General features: G+C 44.3%; 2 protein-coding genes across 2 annotated transcripts in view; both read left to right on the top strand.

The window, feature by feature from the left end:
- The window catches only part of NCOA2 (nuclear receptor coactivator 2), a 188,564-nt gene extending 178,044 nt beyond the window's left edge, over window positions 1-10,520 (top strand). The window contains exons 23-24 of the mRNA XM_058822034.1: window positions 3,610-3,699; window positions 7,311-10,520. Of these exons, the coding sequence (XP_058678017.1) occupies window positions 3,610-3,699; window positions 7,311-7,412 (192 nt within the window). The 3' untranslated portion in view covers window positions 7,413-10,520. The remainder of the gene's footprint in view (window positions 1-3,609; window positions 3,700-7,310) is intronic.
- Window positions 10,521-17,392: 6,872 nt separating this feature from the next.
- PRDM14 (PR/SET domain 14) lies at window positions 17,393-24,126 on the top strand. The gene is given in 7 exon segments (XM_058819532.1): window positions 17,393-17,630; window positions 17,721-18,018; window positions 18,181-18,502; window positions 18,680-18,950; window positions 20,488-20,690; window positions 21,736-21,837; window positions 23,899-24,126. Coding segments are annotated over 7 exon segments (1,662 nt in total).
- The last annotated feature ends 1,878 nt before the right edge of the window (window positions 24,127-26,004 follow it).

Genomic DNA, 26,004 nt, shown 5'->3' with positions numbered 1-26,004 from the left:
TTGTTGTAACCTCCTCCTAGAACCATGAATGGAGTAACCAGAGACAGTGATTTAACAGTGACTGCACCAAAGCTGTGTAGAGTCAAGTTCTGCTTGTAATTTCTCTTCCAGTGTATGGGTTGCCTTGGTTCTTTGGGGGACAATGTCACACTGAAACCCTTATCATGGTCCCCCAAATTCTCCTCAACATATTCTGCATTCTTTGTTCCCAGGAGTATTGCCTCCGTCCTGTCTCCATCAAGTTGCATTTCTTAGATTGTGTCTGTTAAAGCAAAGTGCTGTGGCTCATTCTGTAACAGTGACCTGTTTTCCTCCTGATTTACCATCCTAGCATTGGGTCATCTGCAAGCAAATGTTTTATGCTTGGTCTAGGTCAGAGGTGGCCAACTGACAGCTGAGGGAACATTTCTGGGCTACAAGACAGTACTTTTTAGTCCTCAGGAATGTGCTGTACTGCTTTGCATTTTCTTTCTTGAGAAACACAAGTAACTAAAAATGTATACTTGAATACTAAAATTGACACCTTTTTTTCCTGTTTTCAGGGCATAATGTTTTACTTAAGTGACATCTTTATTTAGCGATTGACCTAGACTGTGCTGAACTTTTTCTTGTAACTGGTGGTTTTCAAAATGACTGTATTTTCTGTAATTCTGCTGACTGTTGCCATTTCATTCATTCTTTGGGGTTTTCTTATACTGTCACCTACATTTCTGTTTACTTATTCAGTGTCACTTTTTGTTCCACAATACATAATTTGAGCTCCACATGCTTGTCTCTTTCTAACCACAGTGAGACTAACAGTGATTCACTGTTACTCTCTGCAAATGTGTTCTAGCTTTTGAAAAAAACTCAACATTATTACTATTTGATGGTTTTGGAAGTAAGATCTTACTACCTAATAATAAACAGCTGTGCCTGGATTGACTTACCGGGTGAGAAGCAGGTGTATTACCCCTGGTACCAAATAGATTTTGTTGGCTCTCTTTCCTCTCTTGTTGTGGTACTATGCTGTATCAGACAGATGCATCCAGAGCTCAGAAATACTAAGTTCAGTGTCTATCTGATCATACTTGTGTTATCTCCAACTTCTCTGGTTTACCACCTGGGCTCCCAGCCTCACCAGGCAAAAAGATTTTGGCCAAAATGGGCTTGGTAATTATTATATACTTAGAGGCTCTTTTATATATTTGAGGAATGAGATCTTGTCTCATTATCATCTTCTCTCTTATAATTACATTAAATCTCTTCAGGCTGCTCTTACTAGTGTTCTTCTAGGAGGCTGCTACCAGTAATGCTGAAATGCTGGCTGCCAGGTCTGCAGGTTCCTCCTGTCCAAAACAGCTTTCCCAGGCATCAAGAAAGTAAACCTTCCTGGTGTTGCACCATTCAGAGATCTTACTGTGATCAGCTGGTCCTCAGCTTCTTGTTGGCACAGTGGACTGCTGCCATGGTTTTGCCTGTTACTTATTTTGTATCATGGATCCGTGCTGTTTACTGAGCTATCAGAGAAGCAGTTTGAAACCTGTGCAAGAAAAGAGGCTTTTCACTATGTGATGTAAACCCAGTCCAGTCAGAGTAGTTGTGTATTAATCTGCACAGGGCAGTACTCACCAGGCCAAAATTATTATGGCATTTAAGAAGAGTTATCTTGAAATGGTATTTTGACTTTGTTCAGCATACCAGATTAAAGCTCTGGAGTGGTAGGAAACTTTACTTGTTATACACCTTGTATATAACTTTGTTTTTTGGGAGACTATTAATTTTGCTTAATTGCAAAGGAATTGTAAAACATATTTGCTCTTTTTTAGTAAGATTCTATATATGATAACACCACTTTACCATTCTTCAGAAAATTATAAAAACCTTTCCATTTCTTTGTCCGTCTCCATACTTTTCTAATTGAATTTTTTTGCAGTCAGAAAAATTAATGTCGGGTGTTTTAAGATCTTCTGAAGCAAATGTATTCATATAACAAAATAGTAGGGGTTTTTTTGTTATTTTTTTGAGTTTGGGCTGGGGTTTTTTTTTAATATCTGATACCATGTCAGTCAGGATTCTTGCATCTTACTGGCAAAGAGGTTTTTTAATAGAAACTTCATCGATGCCTTTGTTCCTTTTGTCGTGGCCTGGAGCCACTTTCCTTTTCCATACCTGTCCTAAGTGCCATGAGGCAAATCGTGCAGTCATCTTTTGGTTTCAAAACTGCTGTTGATTCAGGATACACTTTTTTTTATTTCTGCTTTCATTTTTACCTCCCTTTGTCTACTAAATAATCAGAAAAGGTATTTGTGCTTGCACATTCCAATGAATATTGATTAGTAGCAGAAAGCAGTTTTTAAACATGGATTCATCAGTTGCATGCAGATAAAGCTGCAAAGCTGTCTGTTCTTTCTGAATAAAATAATGTGGTTCTCTTCCCTTCTGATTTAAATTTTCACATTCAGGTTTAAAAATCTCTCCACTTCGAGGAGCAGAAAACATCACTAGGAGGCTTGCAGCACTTAATTTCTTTGGAGTCAAAATTCCTAAGGCAAAAATATTTTAAGTTTTTAATCTTTCTCATTGAATTGTAGTCTTGTATCTGGCAGGATTGGAAACCAATCTTTAGGTGGTTGCATATGAATGTATTTTTCAAAATCAGTGACTAGCAACAGAAATAACAGTCAGGAGGATCTGAAATGAGAAGACTTTGTGTGGTGAATTCAAGAGCCTTTCTCAACAAGAGAAGTCTGAGACAAGATCTTACCAACATATATGTCTGGAGGGAGAGTGTCATGAGAATGGGATCTACTCTGAGGGAGTAGAATTGACTCAAGAAAGTCTTCCTAGAAAGAGTTTTCTTTCTTTCCCTGTTAAACTTGTAATGCAAACTGTTTCTTCTAATATTTCCTAACCTTGCTGAAGGGCTCTGTTTTGTATTATATGCCAGTTCCTACATGGTGAGATTAATCCTTTGACTGAAAAAGCCATGCTGTAAATTTGGCAAATTACACATGGCTAAGACCTTTTGGTTGTGCAGAAACACACAGCTTCAATACTTTGCTGTGACTGTGTTCAGAAAATTGTGGAGACCATCCTTTAGGAAAGCATGCCACTGCACATTTTCCCATTTAATGTTACCTTTCTCCCATTGCTTGCAAGCAGAAAAGTGTTGTTAAAACTGAGTCAGTAGTTGGTATCATTTAGCCTACATGTTATCTCATCAGGCTTTGAAAAAAGTGTATGGTGGTTTGCAAGCAGCAAAGCCATGTGTTATTGAGGTTAGGAAGGTAGTTATATGTTTCTGCTCTCAGAACTTTGATAGCAGGGATTTCCTCTTTAGATAACACTGAGATAATTTATGGAACCTTTGTAAAATATGCATAAGGGTCGTAGTATCAGGAATGAAATCTTTGTTGTTGACTGTGAAGCAGAATAATATAAGTCAAATCCATGCTGTGCAAGAGGAGTGCCTGGCTATACAGTCACTTCCCTGACTTTAGCATCATCTCAGGAGTGGGTGTTGGTACATGCAAGTAGTGTAGTGGTCTGTAATGCTTCTTTTAAATTCCCAGCCCTCCTCCCAAGACGTTTCTTGATTCATTCTCTTTAATATCTTGTTACCAATAGGTTAATGATCCTGCTATGAGGGGAGGCAATCTCTTTCCAAACCAGCTGCCTGGAATGGATATGATAAAGCAGGACGGAGATGCAGCACGGGTAAGAAAAGGGGTACAAGCACAGCAGAACTATGAATATACTGAGGCTGGAGTGGGTACGGTACCTTTTTATTTACCAAGTTCCAAGTGTCCTGGATAATAGTAATTAATGTGAGGGAGGATTGCTTTATGGACACAGAGACAGAAGGAGGGAGGGAGGGACAGACAGACGATGGACGGACTGACTGAGAGGGGCCGAGTGACGCGGGGGAGGCGCCACCTAGCGGCCCCTCCTCCTCGGTTAAGTTCTCTGCTGTTAAAGAAGAGGAATTTGAGTAATAGGGGAAACTGGAAACATCTGTCTGAAAAGTTAATAACATGAGTGAAAATGAAGAATGTGAAAGTACCGAGGCAGAAGTAACCATACATATATATTTTATTGTATCCCTGTCTTTTTTGTATTCTTATATATTGAAAACTTCCCAAAAGCCAGTTCTTCTCACATCTTCATCTTGCTCATATAAACATACAAATGTCAGTTTCCAAGAGTGGGGGATCTGTACATAAAGAGTCTCTTCTGTGGCCATTTCATGGCCACTTTGATTAATAAAAAGATGCAGTGTATTCTGCTCTAGCAGAAGTTGTTATATACCAAGGCATTATTACAGAATCATAAATTGGTTTGGGTTGGAAGGGAACTTCAAAATACCTGGTTCCACCCCCCTGCCATGGACAGGGCACCCTCTGCCATTAGACCAGCCTGCTCAAAGCCCCATCCAATACTTCCAGGGATGAGTCATCCACAACTTGTTTGGGCAACCTGTGCCAGTGCCTCACCACATTCACAGTAATGAATTTCTTCTTATATCTAATCTTAACCTACTCTCTTTCAGTTTAAAGCCATTGCCCACTGTCCTGTCACTATATGTCATGGTAAAAGGTGCCTTTCCAACTCTCTTGTGGGCCTTTTTAGGTACAAGAGATGGTGCAGAGAAGTCAGGGTGCAGGTGGAAAGAAATGAGTGGCATGACTTTTGGCAGGGAATCTCTGGGGTGTAAAATTGTAATAGTGGTGTCAGTGCCATGATAATGAGAGGGACAGTAGCAATGCATAAGAGAAGCTCTGTTTCACCTGAAGAAAAACAACTTCTTCAAACATCCCAAATTATTTGAAAAGATACATCAGACTGCACTTGGTGATTTTACATTTATTCTACTAATGTACCTCTGACTGTCAATGAAAATGGAGTTTATATGCACTACAAATACTTTTCACTGAACTTTGAACTGTAATAGAGGTTAAACAGCTGCTTTTTCATGCAGCTGAGCCATAAACTACTCCTACAAAGCTGCTTTTTTTTTTTAAGAAAGTTCAAGCTGTGTAACTAATGGGCAACTTTCACATTACATAATTTTTTGCAAGTCGCTGGTATAGTGGGAGTGTTTATTTAGTATATCTCTGGAGATACTGTTTCCTAAATGTCCGCCCTAAAAATAAGGACATCTTTCCATTTTCACTTTTGTTTCCACTTCAAAAACCACTGACAGGGTCCCTGAGCTACCTCTCAGCATGTTAGAAAGAAGAGTCAAAGTTTAGTTTGTCCGTATTAGTCAGGGCATGAGGGATGTGAGGGTGGTGTCTCTGTGCTGTGATGAAGGAAGGAGGAGCCACGATCAGGACTCGGTGCTGCTCACACCCAAGGAGCTCCAGCTGCACCAGCTAAACTGGGAATAGGAGATGTATAAAAAGTAGGACCTTGCTTTCCTGCTTTGCAGGATAACTCTTGGCAGTGACTTTGTCAGTAAAGCTACATTTCTAGGCCTTGTGTGAGTGCAGAGGAAGCTGTGGTAAGGTCCAAAGCATAGTGTAGGCAGCTTCCAGAAGGCAGCCTAGCAGCATGCACGGGGACTGGTGAGAAAGCTGCCTAGCCAGCAGCACTGTCCCTGAGCAAGCAGGGCCTTCCTCATGTGTGACAGGAAGCTGTGAGCAAAGAGCTGCTCCACAGCCCGAGCCACGGCATGGGAGTGAAAAGCAGCCCCAGGGGAGGAGGAAGATGGGTTTGGCTGGATTGACTCTCTGACCTGACTGACCACAGTACCCCGTGGGAGAAGGCATTTAGAAGGAGAGGAAGACAGAAAGGCACAGATTGCAGCCACTGGAAGGAGTAGTCTTAAAACAACTGTGAAAACCACATCCTGATGTTTTTGTGAATAAGAAAGAAGATAATCAACTCAGCTGAAACCAGTTTGTACTATATTTGTGTAAAGACATCACAAGGGTATTAAGTATGAGGTAAAAGACATCTCTAGGGATCCATAGCTGAAGCTGGCTTTATTTCTTTATTCCCTTTTTCATTATGAGTCTTGGAAGGGAAAGTGAGCCAGTGCAGTTGTTTTCTTTGACAGGGATGCAGCACTGAGAGATTTTTGCACATATTCTGAGAATGAGACTTCTTTTAAACCCTATAGCTATGCCTTCAGGTGGAGTTTACAACAGGTGTATGATCTTGAGTTATTATAATATCCAGGATAATTGGAATGAATTAAGGACCTAAGAATGCAGTGAAACAAACCACCACTGATATCAAAGGAACTAAATCACTGGTCAGTTATATCAGTGTACACAAGTAATAGTTTAGCTTTATAAATTCCAATTAAATTTCAGGTGTAAAGCATTACAGTAGTGCACAGTTGACAGCATCCCAGATCTCACTGACCTGTCCATCCTCACTATCCCAGCAGGAAGAATTCATTTGTTTTTCCCCCATTTCTCTTCTTTTGCAGAAATATTGCTGACCCTGAGGGTGGTTTGGTTGCTCCTTTCTTCAGCTGACTGGGCTGATGGCCCCAAACCCTTACCAGTTTGAAGAGCTGTATCTGTTTGTCTGTCCCCGCGGAGCTGCCGGCCCCGGCGGCTGCCTGCTGCCAACAGGACTCAGCCCTGCCTTCCCGAGGGGAGCCGGGGGCGTTGCCCAAGAGCAGCCTCTTCTTTGACAGTCTGGAGCTAGCGTACAGACATTGCTCAGTCTGTTCACTGCATTCACCTTAGTGCAACTTAGATCTCTCCTGCAAAGTAAATGTTGACAGGCAATTTTCATAAACCATGTCAGATTGAATGTATTTAAATGTATGTATTTAAGGAAAAACAACCATGCTCTCGTTCTGTTTCTGTTTAGTTCTAGACCTTGGGGTTTTTTTGCTTTGTTTTCCCTGGCTTACACAGTCTGGTGCAAAGGATTCAGTTCTGTCTGAAAACTGGTGTTTTAGACTAAGGCCTGCATTTTGGGGCGGAGAGGAGGCATGGAGGAGGGCATAAAAGCAACGTCTGGTACATTTAGAGACCTCCAACAAGCATGTTCCACTGACAGCAAGTCAGAGAAGATCAACTGATGCAGAAAACTATACAGACCAATTTTGAATGGGGTTAAAGTTGTGAAACAGATGAAAATTACCCTGTGAGAGGGCTGTTTATAAGGGGTGATTTGGTTGGGTTTTGTGGTAGTGTTTATGATGCAAGTCATTAATCCAAACATACAAGTTGGTTACATTCTCATTTAATTAAATTCCTAACAGTCAGCAAATCTGTTTTTTTTTTTAACCTGGCTCTCCTGACCTCTGTCATCTTACTCTTTCTAGTAGAATTAAAAAACAGGTTACTCCGTTATTTCCTTAGGTGTGTTTCCAGCAATCTGCACAGCCGGTTACTGGATGCCGAACAGCAGAGTTCAATGGTAATGCATGTAATGATTATGGTAGTGGCAGAATTGGTGCGTAATATCAAAGATACCTGCTTTAAAGCATGATAATTTCTGGTTCCCATCCCCTTAGCTGGGAAAATAACAATTCCTGTAATACCTATAGCAGATATCACTACAGACTTCACCACTATCATGTTTCTGATTATTTTAAAGCAGTGTGGACTACGAAGACGTTTTGTAAGGTACATAAAATCCAGTTTATATGTAAACAAGCAATAATTTAAGTTTAAAACTTAAGTGTTTTACTTGTATAATTTTTGTGAGATATACATGTTGTGAAGTTGATTCCAAATGAGGTACTTCAGTATTAAATTAGATATCTTCTTAGCCGTGTGTGTCTCCTGGAAAAGTGTTTTGTAAAGGATCACAATGCCTTGATTAGACCTAATTTGTAGGCTTGAGACTTCTCATTTTCTAAGCCTTGTGATTCTGCTCATAATACCATTTAATTAACCTATATTATATGCAGCCACTGTAGGAACCAGTTCTTGATTTTTGTATGTTTATATCTTTTCGTAACAAATCTTAGAAAAACTGTTACTAAGCAGGCCACTGTTAAGGCGTGTTGGTTTTTTTCCTTGCCCACTGTGGTTTGAATAATCTTTTACTATACATCACTTTCTGAGGACTTGGAATATTAGAAATTGATGAGTTTGACCTGTTTTCTTTCTGCTGATTCCTAATTGTTTAGGAATAGTATTCCCTAATTTAGTGCTCCCACTGAGACTCTCCAAACCGTGAGCCCATTTGCTCCCCTTCCATCTTTCCCTGTGGAGGACTGGAGAGGGGAATTGGGAGGCACGGAAGGTAAAGATCATGGGTTGAGATAAGAACAATTTACTGAAAACAGTAACAACTTCAGTACTAGTGACAGAGGGTACAAGAAAGAGACAGACGGAAACTCACGACATGCCCGATGCTCCCTCCGCCACTGCGCTGATCCAGAAGAGAGCCCTTCTCCTGGGAAGAGACTCCCTTCCCCACCCCGGGAATGATGTGAGGTGTTATAGGATAACCTCTGGGTCCTAGCCATGCCCTCTCCTGGCTTCTGCAAAAGTTAACCCTATCCTGGCCGGAACCAGGACACTAATCCACAAACTTTCTAACCTGAACGCAAATTTTTTGATTAAATGTAAAATGCAATGCATTTTATAATATCTCATCAGCCCTGCCTTTTGGGATTGAAAAGTTTGTCTTGTTGTAATTTAATTTGTTTTGGTATTCAGGTGGAAGTTCAAATAAAATAGCAGCTATTCTATGTTAAGGCTGAGGAAAATATGACAAAGGCTGTGTCTGTGTTTGTCCTTAAAGAAGACAGTGCCACCATTTTGGAGAAGCAAGACGTTTTCAGCTGTCACCATTCTGTTGCAGAACTCAAACAGAATGCTTAGTCAGCTGAGCCATTCTTTGACCTGCTGATGGGACATAATAACCATCAGTCCTAACCTCCACAGCCTCATTACTACAACATTGGTCTTGAACTTGCATTATGTATCTGACAAAAAAATTACTTATATACAAAATGTATAATTTTGAAGGAATTAGTTTCATGCACCACGAAGTGTAAATGAGTTTAAAAATAATTTTGTTGCTATTCCATTCATTTTTGGTTCTTAACCATAACCTCTGCAGATAGATTATTCTTTTTCACAGTGGAAAAAAATAGTTTAAATTTGTCCCATTTCACAACAGATCTGCAAACCCTTATCTGTAGTGATTATGATACTTCATCATCCATTGCCATTTTGAAAGAAAGGAGATTGTACCTATCACTTTGGCTCCGTTTGGGTTCATTGTGACTTTTGTCGTCTTCTAAGTAATGAAAGAGAAAAGTGAGTGAAGGAATCTTCTGATCATATTGATCACTATAGAAACAAAAAAGCCAAATCAATTCCCTTCATTATCAGTATTTTTCATCCTGTATACAGTAAATTTGTCGGAGAAAGTACTTGGATTTTGTTTTAAGAGAACAATTAATCAGTGTTCTATTTACATTATTAAATGTGAAAGGCGCATAATGTGAAAAATAAGCATATATACATGGTCGTACGACCCGTTTAAGTGTTCATGTAATGTGGTGAGTTTAAAAAGTGAAGTGAGCTGTTTTGCTACAAGGAGTTAATTTGTACTCAATCCTTAAAATATTGTCCCACAGCGGTATCCCTTTGGGCCTGTATTAATTAAAAGCAATGTTTTTGCAGTTTATACAATACATTTTTTAATCTTTGTTTAAAAGCGGAATTCATATGGGCTTAACAGATGAAATGGGTGGCACAGCTCCACTTGCAGAACCCAAAGATACACAATCAGTTTTGAAATGCAACTTAAGCCATTAATTGTTGGTGTGAATTTAAAAGTTTTCTAGTATTTGTATGGTAGTATGCTGCCTAAGAGCAAAAGCATTCTCTGCACAAAAGAAAATTTACTGTAGTGGCTTTGATTTTAATTAGAATTTTCTCCCTGGTGTTTCTTTGTAGACTAAAACAAAATCTTTTAAGTTTCTTACTACAGGTAAAAGCTATGTGCAAGAACCTCAAAATGCTAAAATCTAGCATAATGCCTTAGATCTGTTTTTAAGTCTTGTATATTCCTACATAGCTGTCTGATGTATTATATTTGTATAGTGAATTGTGTACAATTTTGGAATAAGTGCATCATCACTTAATCTTTATGTTGTTCAATAGAGATGATGGACACATTTCTTCAAACATTTACTGTCATTTAATTTTTTTCCCTTTATGTCATTTGTGGGTTTTATTTGTACAGTTCATCATGAAGTTGCATCTGAGATGTGTGTATATGAAAAGATTATACAAGGGTAAAATTAAGCAATATATAAACTATGGTTCTTCAGGAGAAAGCTTACAGTGTTTCAGGTTGTGATTTATTTTCAAAACGGAGTTGACTCTGAACATCACTTTGTTCACCTGCATTGATGTTTGTATTTCTAGTGTTAGCAGTTTATGCAAAGGTAGATATATTCAGAGAAATTTTAAATACATTTATGCAAGTTAATATTGCTTTGCTGATGCTATTTGCTTATTTGATGTTAAATAATGCTATTGTAAATAAAGAATTCTGTTGTTATTGCATCATTTAATAAATTTTAATGCCTTCGGGTTTTACATGGCTTTAGAGATTTCAACAGGTTTCTGTTGTGTCTTCATTTGTTCATAGAAGGCTATAAGAAATAGCACTAAAGCACTGGAGGGTAGATGGATTGGTAGGTTTTAAAAAAGCAGCAGGCATTGGTAATGAATTGAAATTCCAGCTAGTTGTTACTTGCAAGTCCTTTTCAGGGCTGCATTGACTGAAAATGCTTATCACATGGCTTAATGTGAGAACAGTTCATTATGAGTACTTTTTTTTTTTATCAGTCAGGATGAAATGGTCATCTTTCATGGCAGTGTCAGCAGAGGCTGACCTCAGATGTGAAGATGATAAGAGTTACGGGTTTGTTCTTGCCATGCCAATGGTGGATTTAAGACAGTTGAAAAGGTTTGATTGGTCAATTAAAAAAAAAAAAAAGAGCTACAAGAATGCTTGTGCTTGTAGCATTCCAGGATGTACAATGTAAAGAATGATTTTATCGTGTCTCTGGGAAATGGATGAGGCAGAAAAACTACTTATATTAAAAATTTTAGAAATTAAAGTTATTTTAAAGACCTTCAAACACCTGTAACCTTTTGCCGTTCCTACCAAAACAAGGCTTACCCTGCAGTTCTCTTATTTTCAGCAAAATGATGGTTAGATGAGGAAACTAATGCAAGGAAAGGAAGTTTCTTCCCAATGTGGAGTTGGAAGCAAGCAGAAAAAACATCCATGTAGTAAGAGGCAAAATGTTTCCAATGGGAACCTTGCCTTTAGACATTCTTATAGTTAATTAATATTGAAAAGAAGATACAAAGGTTTTAGCTAAGACTCCTGGCTTCGAAATATGATGAGCTAATGATGGCCTCTGATGTAACTGGCTTTGTGAAAGAGAAGTGCTGCCTTTTACTTTCTAGATCAAGCTCTGTTGTCAGAGACCAGTGCATGTGACATATGGACAAGTTCTTCTAACCTGATATCATGACCAAAGAAAAAGTGACTCTGCCTTTTGAAGGTCCTTCTCATGGTAAACTGTGCCTTGAGTCTCGCAGACTGGACTTTTCACAGGGGTAGAACAGGGGTGCCTGGCAGCTGTGAATTGTTCCCCAGCTTGTTGCTCACCACTCACAGTTCTTTATGTGTTGTTCCAGAGTAAAAGGGGGGCTACATGTCGTGTGTGCTTGGGCTTAGGCTGTGGCAAGGGCAGAGAGCAGCCAGGGGTATCAGCCCTCTGCCTCTGGGGCTGTGAAATGTGGAGATAGAGATGCCAAGTGCAGCCCGAGTGGGGCCTCTTAACTCACACCCTGTCTCCTGGAAGAGCGGTCGCAGGGAAACCTTCCTGATGGATTCGTTCTTGTCCTGAAGAAAGCAGAACTCAGAGCAGCCTTGAGTGATTCTGTTGGCCATGTGCTTGTAGTGAGTATGTATGACTTGTGTAATATCACCTTTTTGAAATCTCTGCTGGCACTGAATTCCAGCTTTTAACACAGGTCAGTCCAGAGCCACAGTAAGAGGTCCTACTCTAAAATCAGCTAAAAGAAGGAAGAGTGAACACAAATTGATGAAGTCCTTTGGAGATGTAGGTCAGGAAAGGTCCAAGTTGGAATTAGTGTGAGTGAACCTGTATGAACAGTGGTCCTTCAGAGCTGGGCATTGAGCTCTTTGCCACTTCAGGACAGGTTCTTGGGATGTCTCTCATCTGAAGAAGAAACCACACCAAGAGTTAAAGACTCAGGTGGCGTGATGGACCCCATTAAACCATCTCAGACAGGTTCTTGTCTGAGCCTCCTTTGTTACTGCTGCTCATGACTCCAGCCTCAGCCAGCATGGTGGGCTTAAGCCAGATGTTGTGACCAGGAGGAAGCCCTTGTATATCTTGTTTCTTCTCTTCAATCTGTCGTTCTGTATACTTACCTTGGGGATGAAGAAAACCACACTTGATTGCATTACAGGGTTTATGTTTAAGGAGCATTTTGGGGTGCAGAAGCTGTAATCCCCCAGTTTCAGTGGGTTGTATTCTTCAGTTTGTGTGAGGAGGATGGCAAAAGGAAAACAGAATCTCTGATCCGAAGTTTGAGAGACACACAGGAGGAAAAAAAAATTAAGATCAAGTAGAGGATCTTAAAGGACAGTTAGAGAAACATTTTTTGGTGGCTGAAACAGAACATTCTGCCTGAAAGGGTGAAATCTGACAACTGTACCCTGGAGTATGACCAGAATGTGGTGGAGTGCTCAAGGGACAATTGTGTGAGTGCTCAGGTTTGGTGCATCCAGCTGCACCAGCCAGCAAGTAAAGGACCTGAAAAGCTCAGTGTAAGGGCTGGGACTATGGGCAGGGATACTGGGCAGGCAGAAGGGCTGTGCCCAGAGCAAGGCCACCCATGAATCAGTGTTTGTGAGCCTAGAGAGGGAGGGCATGATTTGCTTTCATCAGTGAACATAGAGCTCTCCCAATTAAAGAAGAGGTGGAAACTTAGCTGTGTTTATGTCTTACATAGGTATCACGAGTGGGTGCAGTTGAGGTTAACACCTTGTTCATGGCAATCTGTGTGACTGAACTTGTCAGTGTCCTCTGTATGCATCCTGTGTCTGTGTGTCTGAGGCATTTGTGCTCAGCTTTGCTGCTGGGTGAACCTGCAAACCATGGCTGCTGTCATTAGACAAATGCTGCCATGGTTGTTACACACGAGGGAGGGTGGGCAGGAAAACCCAGAGTCAGCCAGTGTGATTGTCAGTGTGTCCAAGGATGCTCAGATAACTCCCTGCTCCAATGGGATGAATGCTCTGTTACTTCTCCAACCCCAAGGAGCTGGAATCCTTCTGTGGATCTTTAAAAAATTCTGGCTTTAAGAACAGCAGCAGTTTGGGTGCAGGGGACAGGCCAAGTGACAGTTTGAATGCTATCCAATTGGTGTTTCCTCCACCTCCCCTGAAATTAGGCACTAAAGGCAGAAACACTCAATGATGAAAGGGTGGCTCTGTGCAAAGAAAGGAGCTGAGAGAGCATTCAGACCCTTCTTCTACCAGACAGGCAGAGGTAAAGCTCATTCACACAGCAGCAGGAACCTTGCTTGGAATGTGTCAGTTCCTACTGAATATGCTCTAAACTACTCAACCACCACTCACTGAGACTTCATTTAAGAATGAAGAAGGTAGCAAAGACTGGGGAAACTGAGACACTCACCCAGTCCCATACAACTGCTGGGGAGGTAAAGCTGCTCCATCTTCTGTGATCCGCCCAGGAATTTCTCCCTAGGAGATATTCCTGCAAAGACAGAGGAGGAAATGTAGGAAAACTCTCCAATTGCTTGAAAAATGTCTCTCCTATCCAAGTTTCAGGCTATACTTCACTTTATCACTTCATTCTACAACTACTCAGGATGCTGGAAGGTCCCACAGTGATCCTGACTGGAGTAATTTATTCAGCTCCCTGCAAACTGTTGGCAAAGTGTCTTTAAAACACAAGAACAACAGATATTCCTGCCTTTGCTTGCGTGTTTACTCAGTGGCACACTCCAACAAAGGGAAGAGGACTGCATCACTATGACAGGATTGGTTTGATCCAAATTTTAGACTGGCTTCCCCACCTCTTTCTTGTGCATATATTTTTCAGTTAATTCTCTATTCTCAGTGTACTTGGAATGAGTTGAGAGCAATTAATTACTTTTGTGAAGTCAAAGAGCAAATGGTATCACCATTAAAATGTTGCTGTATCTAAAGATACAGCTAGTACAGGAAAAGTTGAATCACCTTAATTTTGTTTTCCCCTTTTTTTAATAGTCTACCAGCAGATTCAGTTGCTCTTCTGCTATCTATCCTCTTCTATAGCCATAGCAATAAACTGTTTCTGCTCTAACCTCATCTAAATTGAAATTCAGGTTATTTCCATGACAGCATCTAGTGCCATTGCTGGGATTCCCATGTCCATGCTGCAGCTGAGTATCAGTGTAGGTGCTGGGCCACGTGGAAGATGAGCATCGGGGAGTGCTGTGGCACTGTAGTCTTTGGGGGATTGCAGGGATGCTCACAGGTGTAACTTGTGTGTTTGGGAATGTGTAGGAGGCAGGCTGCTTTAAACCTGGAGAAAGGGAGATGTAGAGTGGATGTAAGATTGATGAAGAACTCACTGTGTCCAAACTGAGGTGACAATGCTATGCAAGCAGCCTGCAGGGATGTCCCTTGGTGCTTGTTTTAATTATGCATCCCCACATCAGTGCAAAGAGGGAATACACTCTTAAAATCCTGCAGCAGGGAAGGGAGGCTAATAGACTTCTCTGATTACTTTGTAATAAGACATAAAATCAGGGAAGGGAGGCCCTCTAGGCTGGGGCTGCCCACAGTACTGACTGGACTGTTGGGGGTGCATCTGCAAGGCTGCCCTTCTGCTTGCCCCACGTCTCTCCCCGAGGTCATGACTTTTTTAATGCACTAAATGCCTTTAACCTCTTAGAGGATGTTAAAGCATCTAAAGATTAATCTGCAGTATAGTGGCAACAGTGCTTCAAGGCTTTTCCTCCTCTGGACTCTGTGTCATCAGGCTTCTAGAAAAAGGAAACCTTTTGTTTCTGGTTGGGTCTACAATTTAATTAATGATGTCACTTTTAAAATTTCATGTTGTACTTACTTGACTTCATTTCTCCTGAATTTCTAATGTGACCATGGCTCCCCTAGTCCCTCTTCCTTTGCTGTGATACCTGGACACAGCATTGTCAAAAGATTTCAGATTCACTGGCAACACTTAAATTCTAAATATAACTCAAACTTTTCTGTGCAGTCAGAGCTCAAAGACTTATTCCTGTAAATCAGCTTAATGCTGGTACTACTTTTATGCTACTGATGCATCAATAAAGTTGTGTTAAAATGCCTGGCTGAAACTGTTTCCTAAAGCACTATAGCATCAATTCTGTTTTACAAATAACAGAGGTTTGGCACAAAGCATAGAAAATTAGAAAAAAAATTATAACTTAAAAGACAAGTGAAAAATCAGACCATTTAAGCTAAGGGACTATCTCAAGCAAGTTTTATAAGGCTTCATTCCTACTTTCTCCATAAGATTTGTGCATATTAGCTTCCCTGCTGTACTTAATACTTTTGTCTTGCAGAGGTTGGGATGGAGGAGGAAGTTGTAGGTAGAAAAATTAGCCCAATATGTTTAATGCAGACTACAGAAATGTTTCTGTTCAACTCTGGGGACAGAGATGTGTTGGACTGGCTGTGGAAGGGATCTTGGCAGCTGAGGAAGACTGGATCAGCTCTGTCTCTCTCCAGTGGGGTTGTGTGCTTATGTTTGCTGTCTAAGTGTTTATGTCCTGAGTGCAAAAATAAAGGGAGATTGTAAATGAAAGACTGTAGTAAGTAGGGATTGCAGTGCCTGAAGGAATGAGGGCTGAACACCCTCGTTGCCCCGGGCAGCCAGTGATTCTTTCTCAAACTCTCTATTCCAGAGCACTTAATTCAGGCCAGATAAGAAATCAGGATTGAAAGGATGGCTTCACCTCTGGTCAAGTGCAGGCAGTGACTGTGTCTGGAGCTGCTTCAAGTGCTTCCTAACCCATCCTTCTTTGGGATGAAGACAATATTTTACACGGGATCACATGGAGCTATACTAATTAAGTTTTATAGCACACCAAATATAACCACTGAAATGGCATTTAAAATTCCAGGAGCTAAGCCTGGCTATGTTCCCCACTCCAGCTGTGTCTGTGTGCAGCTTGGCTCATGCTCTGCTGTGTCTCAGGAAGCCCTGTGCTGCCTCTCTCTGAGAGAGCCCCCTGGGTGCAAGTCCCCAGGCTGTCCACAGTGCAGCAGAGCCCATCCTGTCCCTCCCCTCCATGCCTGCATGTGCAGGGTCACCCAGGCTGCAACGAGCTGCTCAAGAGGGAGCTCTGCAGCAACACCCGCTGCATGGGGTTTGTCCTGCGCTGAAGATTTCTCCATCTCTCTGCACCAGCAGGGATGACACTCTGCAAAGTGAACACCTGGGCTCCTAGGATCCTCCAGTCCCTTCCAAGCCCCCTTTTCATTGCAATTTTGCCATGTATCCACCTGGAAGGAAGGCAGGAGAAAACCCTATAAAAACCCGGGATGAAACCATAGACAGGGGATCACGCAGCGCCTCTGCAGGAGGCAAGGGCCAGGTGTCCTCCTCTGGTCCCATCCTGGGCGGGTGAGCCTGCTCATGGACCCACGGAAACCCCAGCAGGAGCCCAGTTCTGCTTAGCACCTAACAGGAAGCTCCAGGCTGAAGTCAAAGCACCTCAGCTGAGCCCGTGAAGGCTGCAGTGACTGCGCTGCTCCTGTGTGTCCAGGTCACCGGAGTTTCAGCGGTGTTTTGTGCCTTTCCATATTCAAACCACACCCCTGCAGCCCCCAGGACAGTGTGTGGGAGCCCTGTGTCCTGCCCCGCGGCACCCTGTCCTCCGGTAGCAGGTGGTGGTCTGTGGGGAGCAGAGTCCCGCACCGCGGCCTCCGGCCCTGAGGCGAGGCACAGCCCACGGGGCTGCGGCCGGGCCCGCGGGCCGGGCCTGGGGAGGCGGAGGGCAGAACCGGCGGCAGGGAAGGAGGGTCCGGGCGGCCGGACCACCCACACACCCCCCTCCCCTACCCCGACGTGGGGAGGGGCGGCCGGGCCGCTCCGTGAGTGGCCGTGGCTCCGCCCCGGGGTAGCCGTGCCGGTCGGGGCAGCACCCCCGCCCGCCTCCGGGGCTGTGTGACCCCCAGGGCGGCCGCCCGTGCCCACCCTCCCCGCCCCGCCGATATAGCCGCGGGGGGCTGGCCGGGCCTGCCCGCCCGCCAGCCCCGACGGCGAAGGGCAGCTCCCGCACCTCCGTCCCGCCCCGCAGAGGGACCCCGCGCCGGCAGCACCCAGGTGTCTGCCACCCTGCTTCCCGAGCCGGCTCTTCCCGACATGGCTCTGTCCCTGGCCGGCGAGTCCGTCCCCGGAGACGGCGGAGACTCGTTCGGGATAAGCCCCGCCGGCCTCGCCTCCTACTACCCGTCTTTTCTCCCACCCGCCCATTACTTCGAGACGGCCCCCGACTTCTTCCAGCCCCTGAAACCCCTGGGCGAACTGGTTTCCTCCCCTCCGCCTCCGCCTCCCTTCACTTACAGCAGGGTCCCCGCCTTTCTGAGCCAGCCGCCCCCTCTGCCCCCCGACCCTTTCCCCAACCTTCCTTTGCCCGTCTACACCAGGCTGCCGGCCCCCTTCCCTCCCAACGAGGGCTCGGCCCTCGGGACGGGGGCGCCGGGGTCGCTCTCGCCGCCCTACCCGAGCCCCCCGCGCAGGGCTGCCCGCAGTCCGGGGGCAGACGGGGCGGCGGGACAGAGCTGCAGGTACCACTTCACCGAGGAGGAGCTCAACGCGGTGCTCTACGGGGCACTCCGGAGCAGCCAGCCCACCGGGAATCTCCACGCCATCTCGGGGCTCCGGGTGTCCCCCGCCGGCTCGGGTAAGGGGGTCTTTGACCCGGCACAGGGTAACCCTGGGCGGCAGGTCGCTCCTTGCGGCCAGGTGTGCGGGAAGGTTCGGGGACAGTCCCAAAAGGGGTGCAGACAGCCAGGCTCAAGGGGCATCGCCGGGGGCACGTCGGATTTATTTTCCCTGCGGTTTTCTTGCGTTACGAGCCCACACCTGGAAAAAGCTGGGGGTGATTCGGGCTGCGGCCTTTGTCGGGGCGGTAGGACCCGCTCCTGCAGGGCCGGTGCAGTGCTGAAGAAGGGGTTCCGCTTTTGCAGGCGCTGCGGACTCGGCCACCCCGCTGCTCGACCGGGACTCGCTGCAGCTGCCCGAAGGTAGGTAGGTGTCCCGGAGCGCCCGCCGCCCGTCCGCCCGGCCGCGCTCAGCCCCCTGTCCCCCGCAGGGCTCTCGGTGCTGCGGGTGGCCTACGGGGACGTGTCTCAGCTCGGAGTCTTCTGTACGGACCCCATCCCGAAAGGAGTCCGCTTCGGCCCTTTCCAAGGCAAAGTGGTCAACACGAGCGAGATCAAGACTTACGACGACAACTCGCTGATGTGGGAGGTAGCGGAGGCACCGTCGGGCTCACCCCGCACCCCCAACGCGGGGCCGGGGCGAGGTTTTTGGCGTCCCCTCTACCGTAGCCTGCCAGAGGGGCTCGGCCCAGTGAGGGTGGTGGGACTGGTGAGAACGGGACGTGTATGGAACGTCAAACCTGATCCTTTTTTCTCTGCTCGCCAGATCTTTGAATACGGTGGCCTGAGCCACTTTATCGATGGGAAGGGCGCCGCTGGCAACTGGATGTCCCTGGTGAACTGTGCCAGGTTCCCCGAGGAGCAGAATTTGACGGCTATCCAGTGCCAGGGACAAATCTTCTACGAGACCTGCAAGGAAATCTTTCCGAACCAGGAGCTGCTGGTGTGGTACGGCGATTGCTACGTGCAATTCCTGGGCATCCCCATCAGCTTGAAGGGCATGGCGGAGGGGAAGAAACCCCCGCAGCACCCCGAAGGTGAGCCTGCCAGCAACCCCTTGAGCGACACTGCCCCTTATTCCCACGGACGTGTGCCTGGCCTGGATTAGATTCACACGAGGGGAGCTAAAGAAACACAAGCACCACCTTTGTCCGGCCGTTTTACTTTAAAGGCTTCCCAGACCCCGCGATGAGGCGGTGCTGGGTGACCGGTCCTGCCGCGGGGGCGGTGGCAGTCTGTCCCTCGGGTCTGTCCCTCCGCCCTCCCGGGGAGCCGATCCCCGCCGCCCCTTCCTGCGGCATCCAGCACCCCGAGGCAGCAGCTTCCCCTCGGCACCGGGAATCCGGGGCTTTGCATCGGGGGCTGCCGGCAGCGCGGGGCGAGAGGCTCCTCTTTCTTCTGCCGTCAGCCCGCTCCCGGTCCGCGGTTCCTCGGGGAGTTTGAAGTGTTGTTTGGTCTGACGATTGTAAAACATATGGTGGTCCTGGGCTGGGCTTGCCTCGGCCCCGCAGCGCCGTTGTTCAGGGTCCCGTTTTGGGAGGAGATTGGCTTTTCGGGGTTATTCCACTTTTGGTCCTATTTTCATCTCAGGATTGCACACCTGACTTTCGTGTAATTACCGCTCTCGGTAAATGAGGCAGGCTGATGTCGTTCCGATCCCGTAATGCCAGTATTGCTTGCAAAAGAAATGTCAAATGCACTTTCTTCACTTGACAGTGAGGGGAGAGGGAGGGTACTTCTACCTGTAATGAACAGAAAGTATGATCTTACAAGCAAAACTTATGTATGGAGAAAACAGATTTGTGTCCGTGCGGGAAAAACTGGAGCAGGGAAGGGATGGGTCAGCCGGCTGCAGCAGAGAGAGAGAAGCAAATTTGCATGAAAATTTGGCATAGAAAATTTTATACCTGTTATCTTGAAGTGTCTAATTCAGACAGATGCTAAATTGTTCATTTCATTTTAAGGCTTAAGCTAAAGCTATTTTTACTAAAGACAGAAAAGAATGTATAAACGCCTGAAAATTTTCTGGTGTTTTTCCTAAATTCAGTGGTAAAAAATGAATTGAATTTTTTTTAAAAGTCAAATAAACATGCTATTTTGTTCAATAGTTATTTGAAAACGATAGAAAAGGTGTGCATTTTTTTTTCCTTTTGGGATGGTGGTAAAATTTGCCGACAATTCTTGATAAGAAACATCTCACAATGGTTGCATAGGGGGAGAAGTTTTTATGTGGGACTCTGAGTTGCTTCTTCGCATGTTTCCTTGCTATTTATGGATATACAAGGATGAAATTCTGGTTTTGGTGAAATTAGTAGCTCAACCGAATAATTTCAGCAGACTGTGGGCTCTCGTTTGTTCCCCTCCTTTTAAAAAGCAAGGGGAGTCCTGCGAACGCTCAGGAGACGCGGCACATATTTGGTTCATGATATTGCCAGTATCAATTTACAGTCGTTGCCCTCTCAGAGAGTTAAAATTCCCCGTAGGGGTCCCAGCTCTGACAAGGATGCAGATTTGACCTGAATCCCTTTTGCCGTGGTGTAACGGAGCGGTGGCACTTTCCCTTCTGCTGTACAGAAGCCGGGGAGAGCTTCAAGTGCGAGCGCTGCGGCAAAGTGTTTGCCTACAAGTACTACCGGGACAAACACCTCAAGTACACCCGCTGCGTGGACCAGGGGGACCGCAAATTTCCCTGTCACCTTTGTGACCGATCCTTTGAAAAAAGAGACAGGCTGAGGATCCACATTCTCCACGTTCACGAAAAGCACAGACCTCACAAGGTGAGCCTGCTCCCGGATCTCTCCGCAGTCACTGGCTCTTCTGAGGGTACTTATTATTAAATTGTTTTTTTTGGTCCAGGTAAGATGTTGATAACGTTCCTCCTCCAGTTTCCCTGGCAGTTTCCTGGTGGGACTGCTCAGGAAGAGCTTGTCATGTGCAGCAAAGCTTGGTTAAAGAAATTTAATGGATTTAGGTTGGGAAAATAAACCCCACAGTCTCAGTTTAAAAAGAAATAAAATTTCCCCTTGGCTTTTTGGATGATTGCATATGAGTAGTGTCCCTTTTCTTACACAGTGTGGGGTTAACTTGTGTTTAAAGGTGCTTGGCTTGTCCAGGAGCAGGGGACAGATGTCTCAAGTCTGTTTCCCGCACCCATGTCTATTTCCTACACCCCACCCTTCGGTCTGAGAACAGACCGCAGCTTTATCTGTGTCTGTTGGATACAATGTCTATTTTTTCAGAAAAAATATTTTGTAACTAAAATGGCACTCTTACAATGTCAGAATATCTGCATAGAATTCATAACAGATAAAAATATTCCATAAATATGAAGTATTAAATACCCTGTAATTCCTTTACCTTTTCCTTGCCTTGGTAAATTTAGGATTATTTTATTCATTAGCTGGTTTATCTTTTAGGGAAAAAATTAAAAATTGTGGCTTGGTTTATATATATTTTAAGTGATTTTACAGAAATTTTCAGATTTTTATTACTGAAAAACATTATCTGTTCTGTAAAATAACAAATTTTTATTGAAACAATTTTAACACAAATGATTTTGCATGGTTTTAATATATATAATATATGTATATGTGCATATGCTGGTAAATTTGTTCTTAAAACCAGACTGAACTTCTGGGTATTTCAATTTATTGCAGCTTAAAATTGCTATTGTGTTTACACATGAATACATAATTATATGTGTATATCTAGATTATATGTAAGAAATGTGCACATCATCCACATACTTCATTTTTCTCTTTAACTATGTGGTTACATGCTTCCTTTTAACTTTATTCCTTTTTTTTTTTTTTTTTTTCCCAGTGCTCTGTGTGTGGGAAGAGCTTCTCTCAGTCCTCCAGCCTGAACAAACACATGAGGGTTCACTCTGGGGAGCGCCCCTACAAATGTGTCTACTGCAACAAGGTAAGGCAAAGCCCTGCCCCATTCCTCCCCTGTGCTGTGCTTTGTTTCTTCTCTGTTTTCTTTCAAGAAAATGCTTTTTATTGAACTGGTAACCAGATGAGTAAGTGTGTATTCTGGGCAGTTGTGAGGTAAGGTGACAGGGAAATAAAGAAACAGGGTCTGGTCTCCATCTGACAAGGAATTTGTGGTTCATACCAACTCAGTGATCTGCTGCAGAAATAAGGTCTAGGGAAGCTTGAGAGCATTTCAAATACCATGCAAAGCATGCAGCAATATCCAGTATCCCACTTCTTCATCAAATAGGTCCTTTTTGGTGTTATTGACACTGCTTCTGGACTGCAATAAACAGATTTGGTCTACAAAATTAACCTGCACAACATGAATTTGTGCATGCTTACCTTGAAATGTCAAGGTTATTGATGTGCAGATGGGCATGAAGGTTTCACTTAAAAAAGAGCACAAGGAGAACCATACAGCCCCGATCAAAGATGCACTCTGCTGTTACTGCCCATCATAGCAGGGGTGATTCAGGTGAGCTCTCCCTGTGAGAGTGCTGGCAGCTGTCATAGCAGACAGCATGTGGATGCTCAGGCTGCTGGAGGATGAATATTGGTAGGGCTCCCAGTGCTGTGGAGTGTCCATGCAATACAGAAGCCCCATCAGCAGTGGTAACCTGCTCCTGATTTTGTAGAGAGAGAAGTTTTGTGTATGACTGGCACAAAGCTGAAGTGTCCTGCTGAAGTGCCCTTAGAGGAAATTCCTTTTGGCTATTATATTTTTTTGTCTCCCCATGATCATCCTGAACATACTTGTTCTCAGAGGTTAGGATGAAATCTCATCCTTAATCTTCTGATCACAAGAGGAGGTGGCAGAGCTTTATGGCTTGCTCTATAAAGAGATCTCTAGGGACACTTGACCAGTCCCCAGCCAGTTCTAGTTGGACTGTTGTGGATTGGATCAGATTAAACTGTTTGTCCTCAGGCTGCAGCATGCAGCTGTCCTAGGACATAGCCATCATTTCTGAGGCTGGAAAACCAGGGTCTGTTTAAATGAATCCTCACTGGCTCCTCCTATAAAATTACGATTCTTTTCCTCTTCTACCTCTAACAGTGGCTTTGCTTTTCCAGCTCCTATGGTGGAAATCAGTGGTCACTTATTTCAGGAACATTGTGAGACTAAAGGAGCAGTGCTGGGTCAGCATCACCATTCTCTCCCCAAAACATATTTTTGCCCCTGATGTACACCTCTAAGGACTTGTGATAGGAGTCTGTGATCTTCTTGTCCTATAAGGTTCCTAGTGAAAGGGTAACTAAGATGTATTGCTGTTTGCCATGAAAACTTACTAGAGAGTATTTCTTTTGTGTGGTCTGCAAATAGTGAAGGGCCTGAAATTTTCTCTCTTTGGATAAGACAAAATAGGAAATACATGGGAAACTTTACAACATTCCTGCTCAAATTTTAATGAGAGAGTTTTATCCCCAGATGGAGGAGAAGTCTTTATGACTTTGCTGCTCAAAAGTGTTAGAGATGGGAGAGCAGGCTGGAAACTCTGCCTGCAGAAAGAGAAGAGTATGATGGAGCTGAAAAAATGAACCTGTAAATGATGTATGGTGGACTGCATAGATGAGTTTTAGCACCTGAATCCCAAAACAGACAAAGGGTTTAACCTTAAAAACAAAAACTGTAGGGAAAGCCTGCTTTATGTTTTTCACACATAAATGAGCTGCAAAACTAATTAGGGTAGTATTGACTTCTTCTCTCTGACATAAAAGATATTTACTGGTGTCTTTGGTCAGAAATCTTTCTCTGAGCTTCATCTATCTCCATGGACTCAGCCACATGTGCACAGCAATAGCTGTTGCCTTCTGATTCCTCCTTGCTGGGAGTTTGCATTATTTTTTTTCCACTTACCTGAGCAGTGGAAACATGAGCTATTTCAGGACATAATTTTTAGGGTTACGTGCTTCTGATGGGGTCTGGGTTAGCTGAAGGTGGGGATTGCCATGTAAATTACTTGCAACTCCATTTCCTTTCCTGCCCTGGATGATCCCTGCCCTCCAGGCGTTCACAGCGTCCAGCATCCTGCGCACTCACATCCGCCAGCACTCGGGGGAGAAGCCCTTCAAGTGCAAGCACTGCGGCAAAGCCTTCGCCTCGCACGCCGCCCACGACAGCCACGTGCGGCGCACGCACAGCAAGGACAAGGGCTGCACCTGCTCCGTGTGCGGCCAGCACTTCCCCCAGCAGGAGGATTACAGCTTCCACCTCAAGATCCATGCTGCTCATTAGTCAGGAACCCCACGGTCGTGTCCTGGGCCAGCTCGTTGTGTGCATCAGTCTGTGTGTATCCGTTTGTGCGTAGCTGTGTGCACGGCACAGGAGGGGACGCCTGCAGTGGCTCTTGGAGTGGGTCTGGTCTCTGGGCCCAGGGCACATGACTGAGCAAAGGGAACAGGGTACACCCCCTGATGCCGCTCTCCTTCTCCTCCCATACTTAATCTCTAAAGGCAGAAAGGAATTCTACCTCCCAAAACCCCTTTGTGCACAAATATCACTGTGAGGAGTGTTTTGCATCTCCAGTGCCTGTGGACTGCCTGGTATAATCTGTATCAAGGCTTGTGTAAGGCATGTTTCTGTCAGGTGCATTTCTCAAAGCTGATTTAACCTGTTCGTGTTGTTTGGACAGATGACCTCAGTTATATGGTTTACTTACCCTTAACTTGTCTTTTAGTAATGTTCTATTTAAATGTGAACTTCCTCAGAGAGACTGGCTGCTAGACCAACCAAGAGCTATTTTAAATCATTTAGCTGCTGAGAGACTGAGAGCTCCAGGACCGTGAGAGCAGCTCCTACAGAGGGTGCTGGATGCAGGTTAACCCAGAAAGAGAGAAGTGGGGTGTAGTAAGATATATGCAGGCCTGATATCCCAGCTAGCAGAGATAGTGGGGTTTGGTTTTGTCCTCTCAAGAGTTTGGAGGACCAAACATGGTGATATTTCTAAGCATCAGTGAGCCATTGTGGATAATGAGCAGTCAGGTGGCCTCGCAGGGGTGTTTCATTGTAGACTCAGAGCAGGCCAGGGGCAAGCACTATCCCAGCAGTGGGCTCTTCTTTCTGCATTTCCCTGAACCTGCCTGGTCCTGGCCAGGTGAATCTTTGCAGTGAACCCTGATATGAAGGGTGAGCGCCTCTGCTTCCTCCTGGCTTTATGTTGGATTACTGTAAAGTGATACCAGGACTCCTCAGTGCTTAAAATTCTGCACATAAAATTCCTTCCCTGGTCTGCAGGAAAGGCTTTGCTTCCACAGGAGGACTGGAACATGTCATCCTCCATGTCTCACTGACCACACAAGCAAGGCAGGAGTGTAGTCAGTGAGACATTTTCAGTACTTAAGAAAGTGGCATTCCCTATCAATGTGAAATCTTAAATAGGAGGCTTAACAAGAAGTCTGTGCTGAAGGACTGCTGAGGATAGGGAGTGATGTAATTGGTATAGAAGTTTGAATTATCCCTGAATGACCACCATGCCTGGCAGGAGGCTGTGCAGAAGGCTGTGCATATGAGAGGGCTCACTGTGGCAGTGGGACTGTGTCCTGCATCCAGGAGGAATAATGGAAATCCTTTTTGGAGCTAGTTGGTAAACACAGATAGTTCGATATTACTGGGATGATAAAGTTCTCTTCAAAGTATCCTAGATCAGCTAGGGTTAACAAGAATTTTGTACATAAAGTAAAAGAAAGTAAAGTTTTTATTTTGTACCAACTTTATTGGTCTCTTTAAATACAGCATAAAAATAGAAAATATTTTACTTGTACATTTAATTGTACTGTGCAGATACTGTATTCTTAAATATCTTGATTTGCACTAATTTTATAAGGGTTTTTTGTATCTTAAGTTGCTCTGTTCTCATTGTTTTCATGGTAAAAATATTTTTTAGGTATTTATTGAATCACTTACTGGTAAACAAAATATTGAGGCCCAGCACTAGGAAGTATGTGAAATAAGCAAACCCATTTGTATTGTATGTTTATACATGCAGATTTTAGAGTATGCTCTGATTATTGGTTTTTGCTTGTTTTAATAGCAAATATTACTCTAATACAGCAGGCTAAATTTTTGACATAATGAGGGCTGAATTCCAGGCCTCCAAATAGGTAAAATTCACTC

This window comes from Ammospiza caudacuta, chromosome 1 (assembly GCF_027887145.1).
Source record: "Ammospiza caudacuta isolate bAmmCau1 chromosome 1, bAmmCau1.pri, whole genome shotgun sequence".
Lineage (NCBI taxonomy): Eukaryota > Metazoa > Chordata > Aves > Passeriformes > Passerellidae > Ammospiza > Ammospiza caudacuta.
Note: the sequence above shows the minus strand (reverse complement) of the source record. Positions and strands in the feature narration are given on the sequence as shown.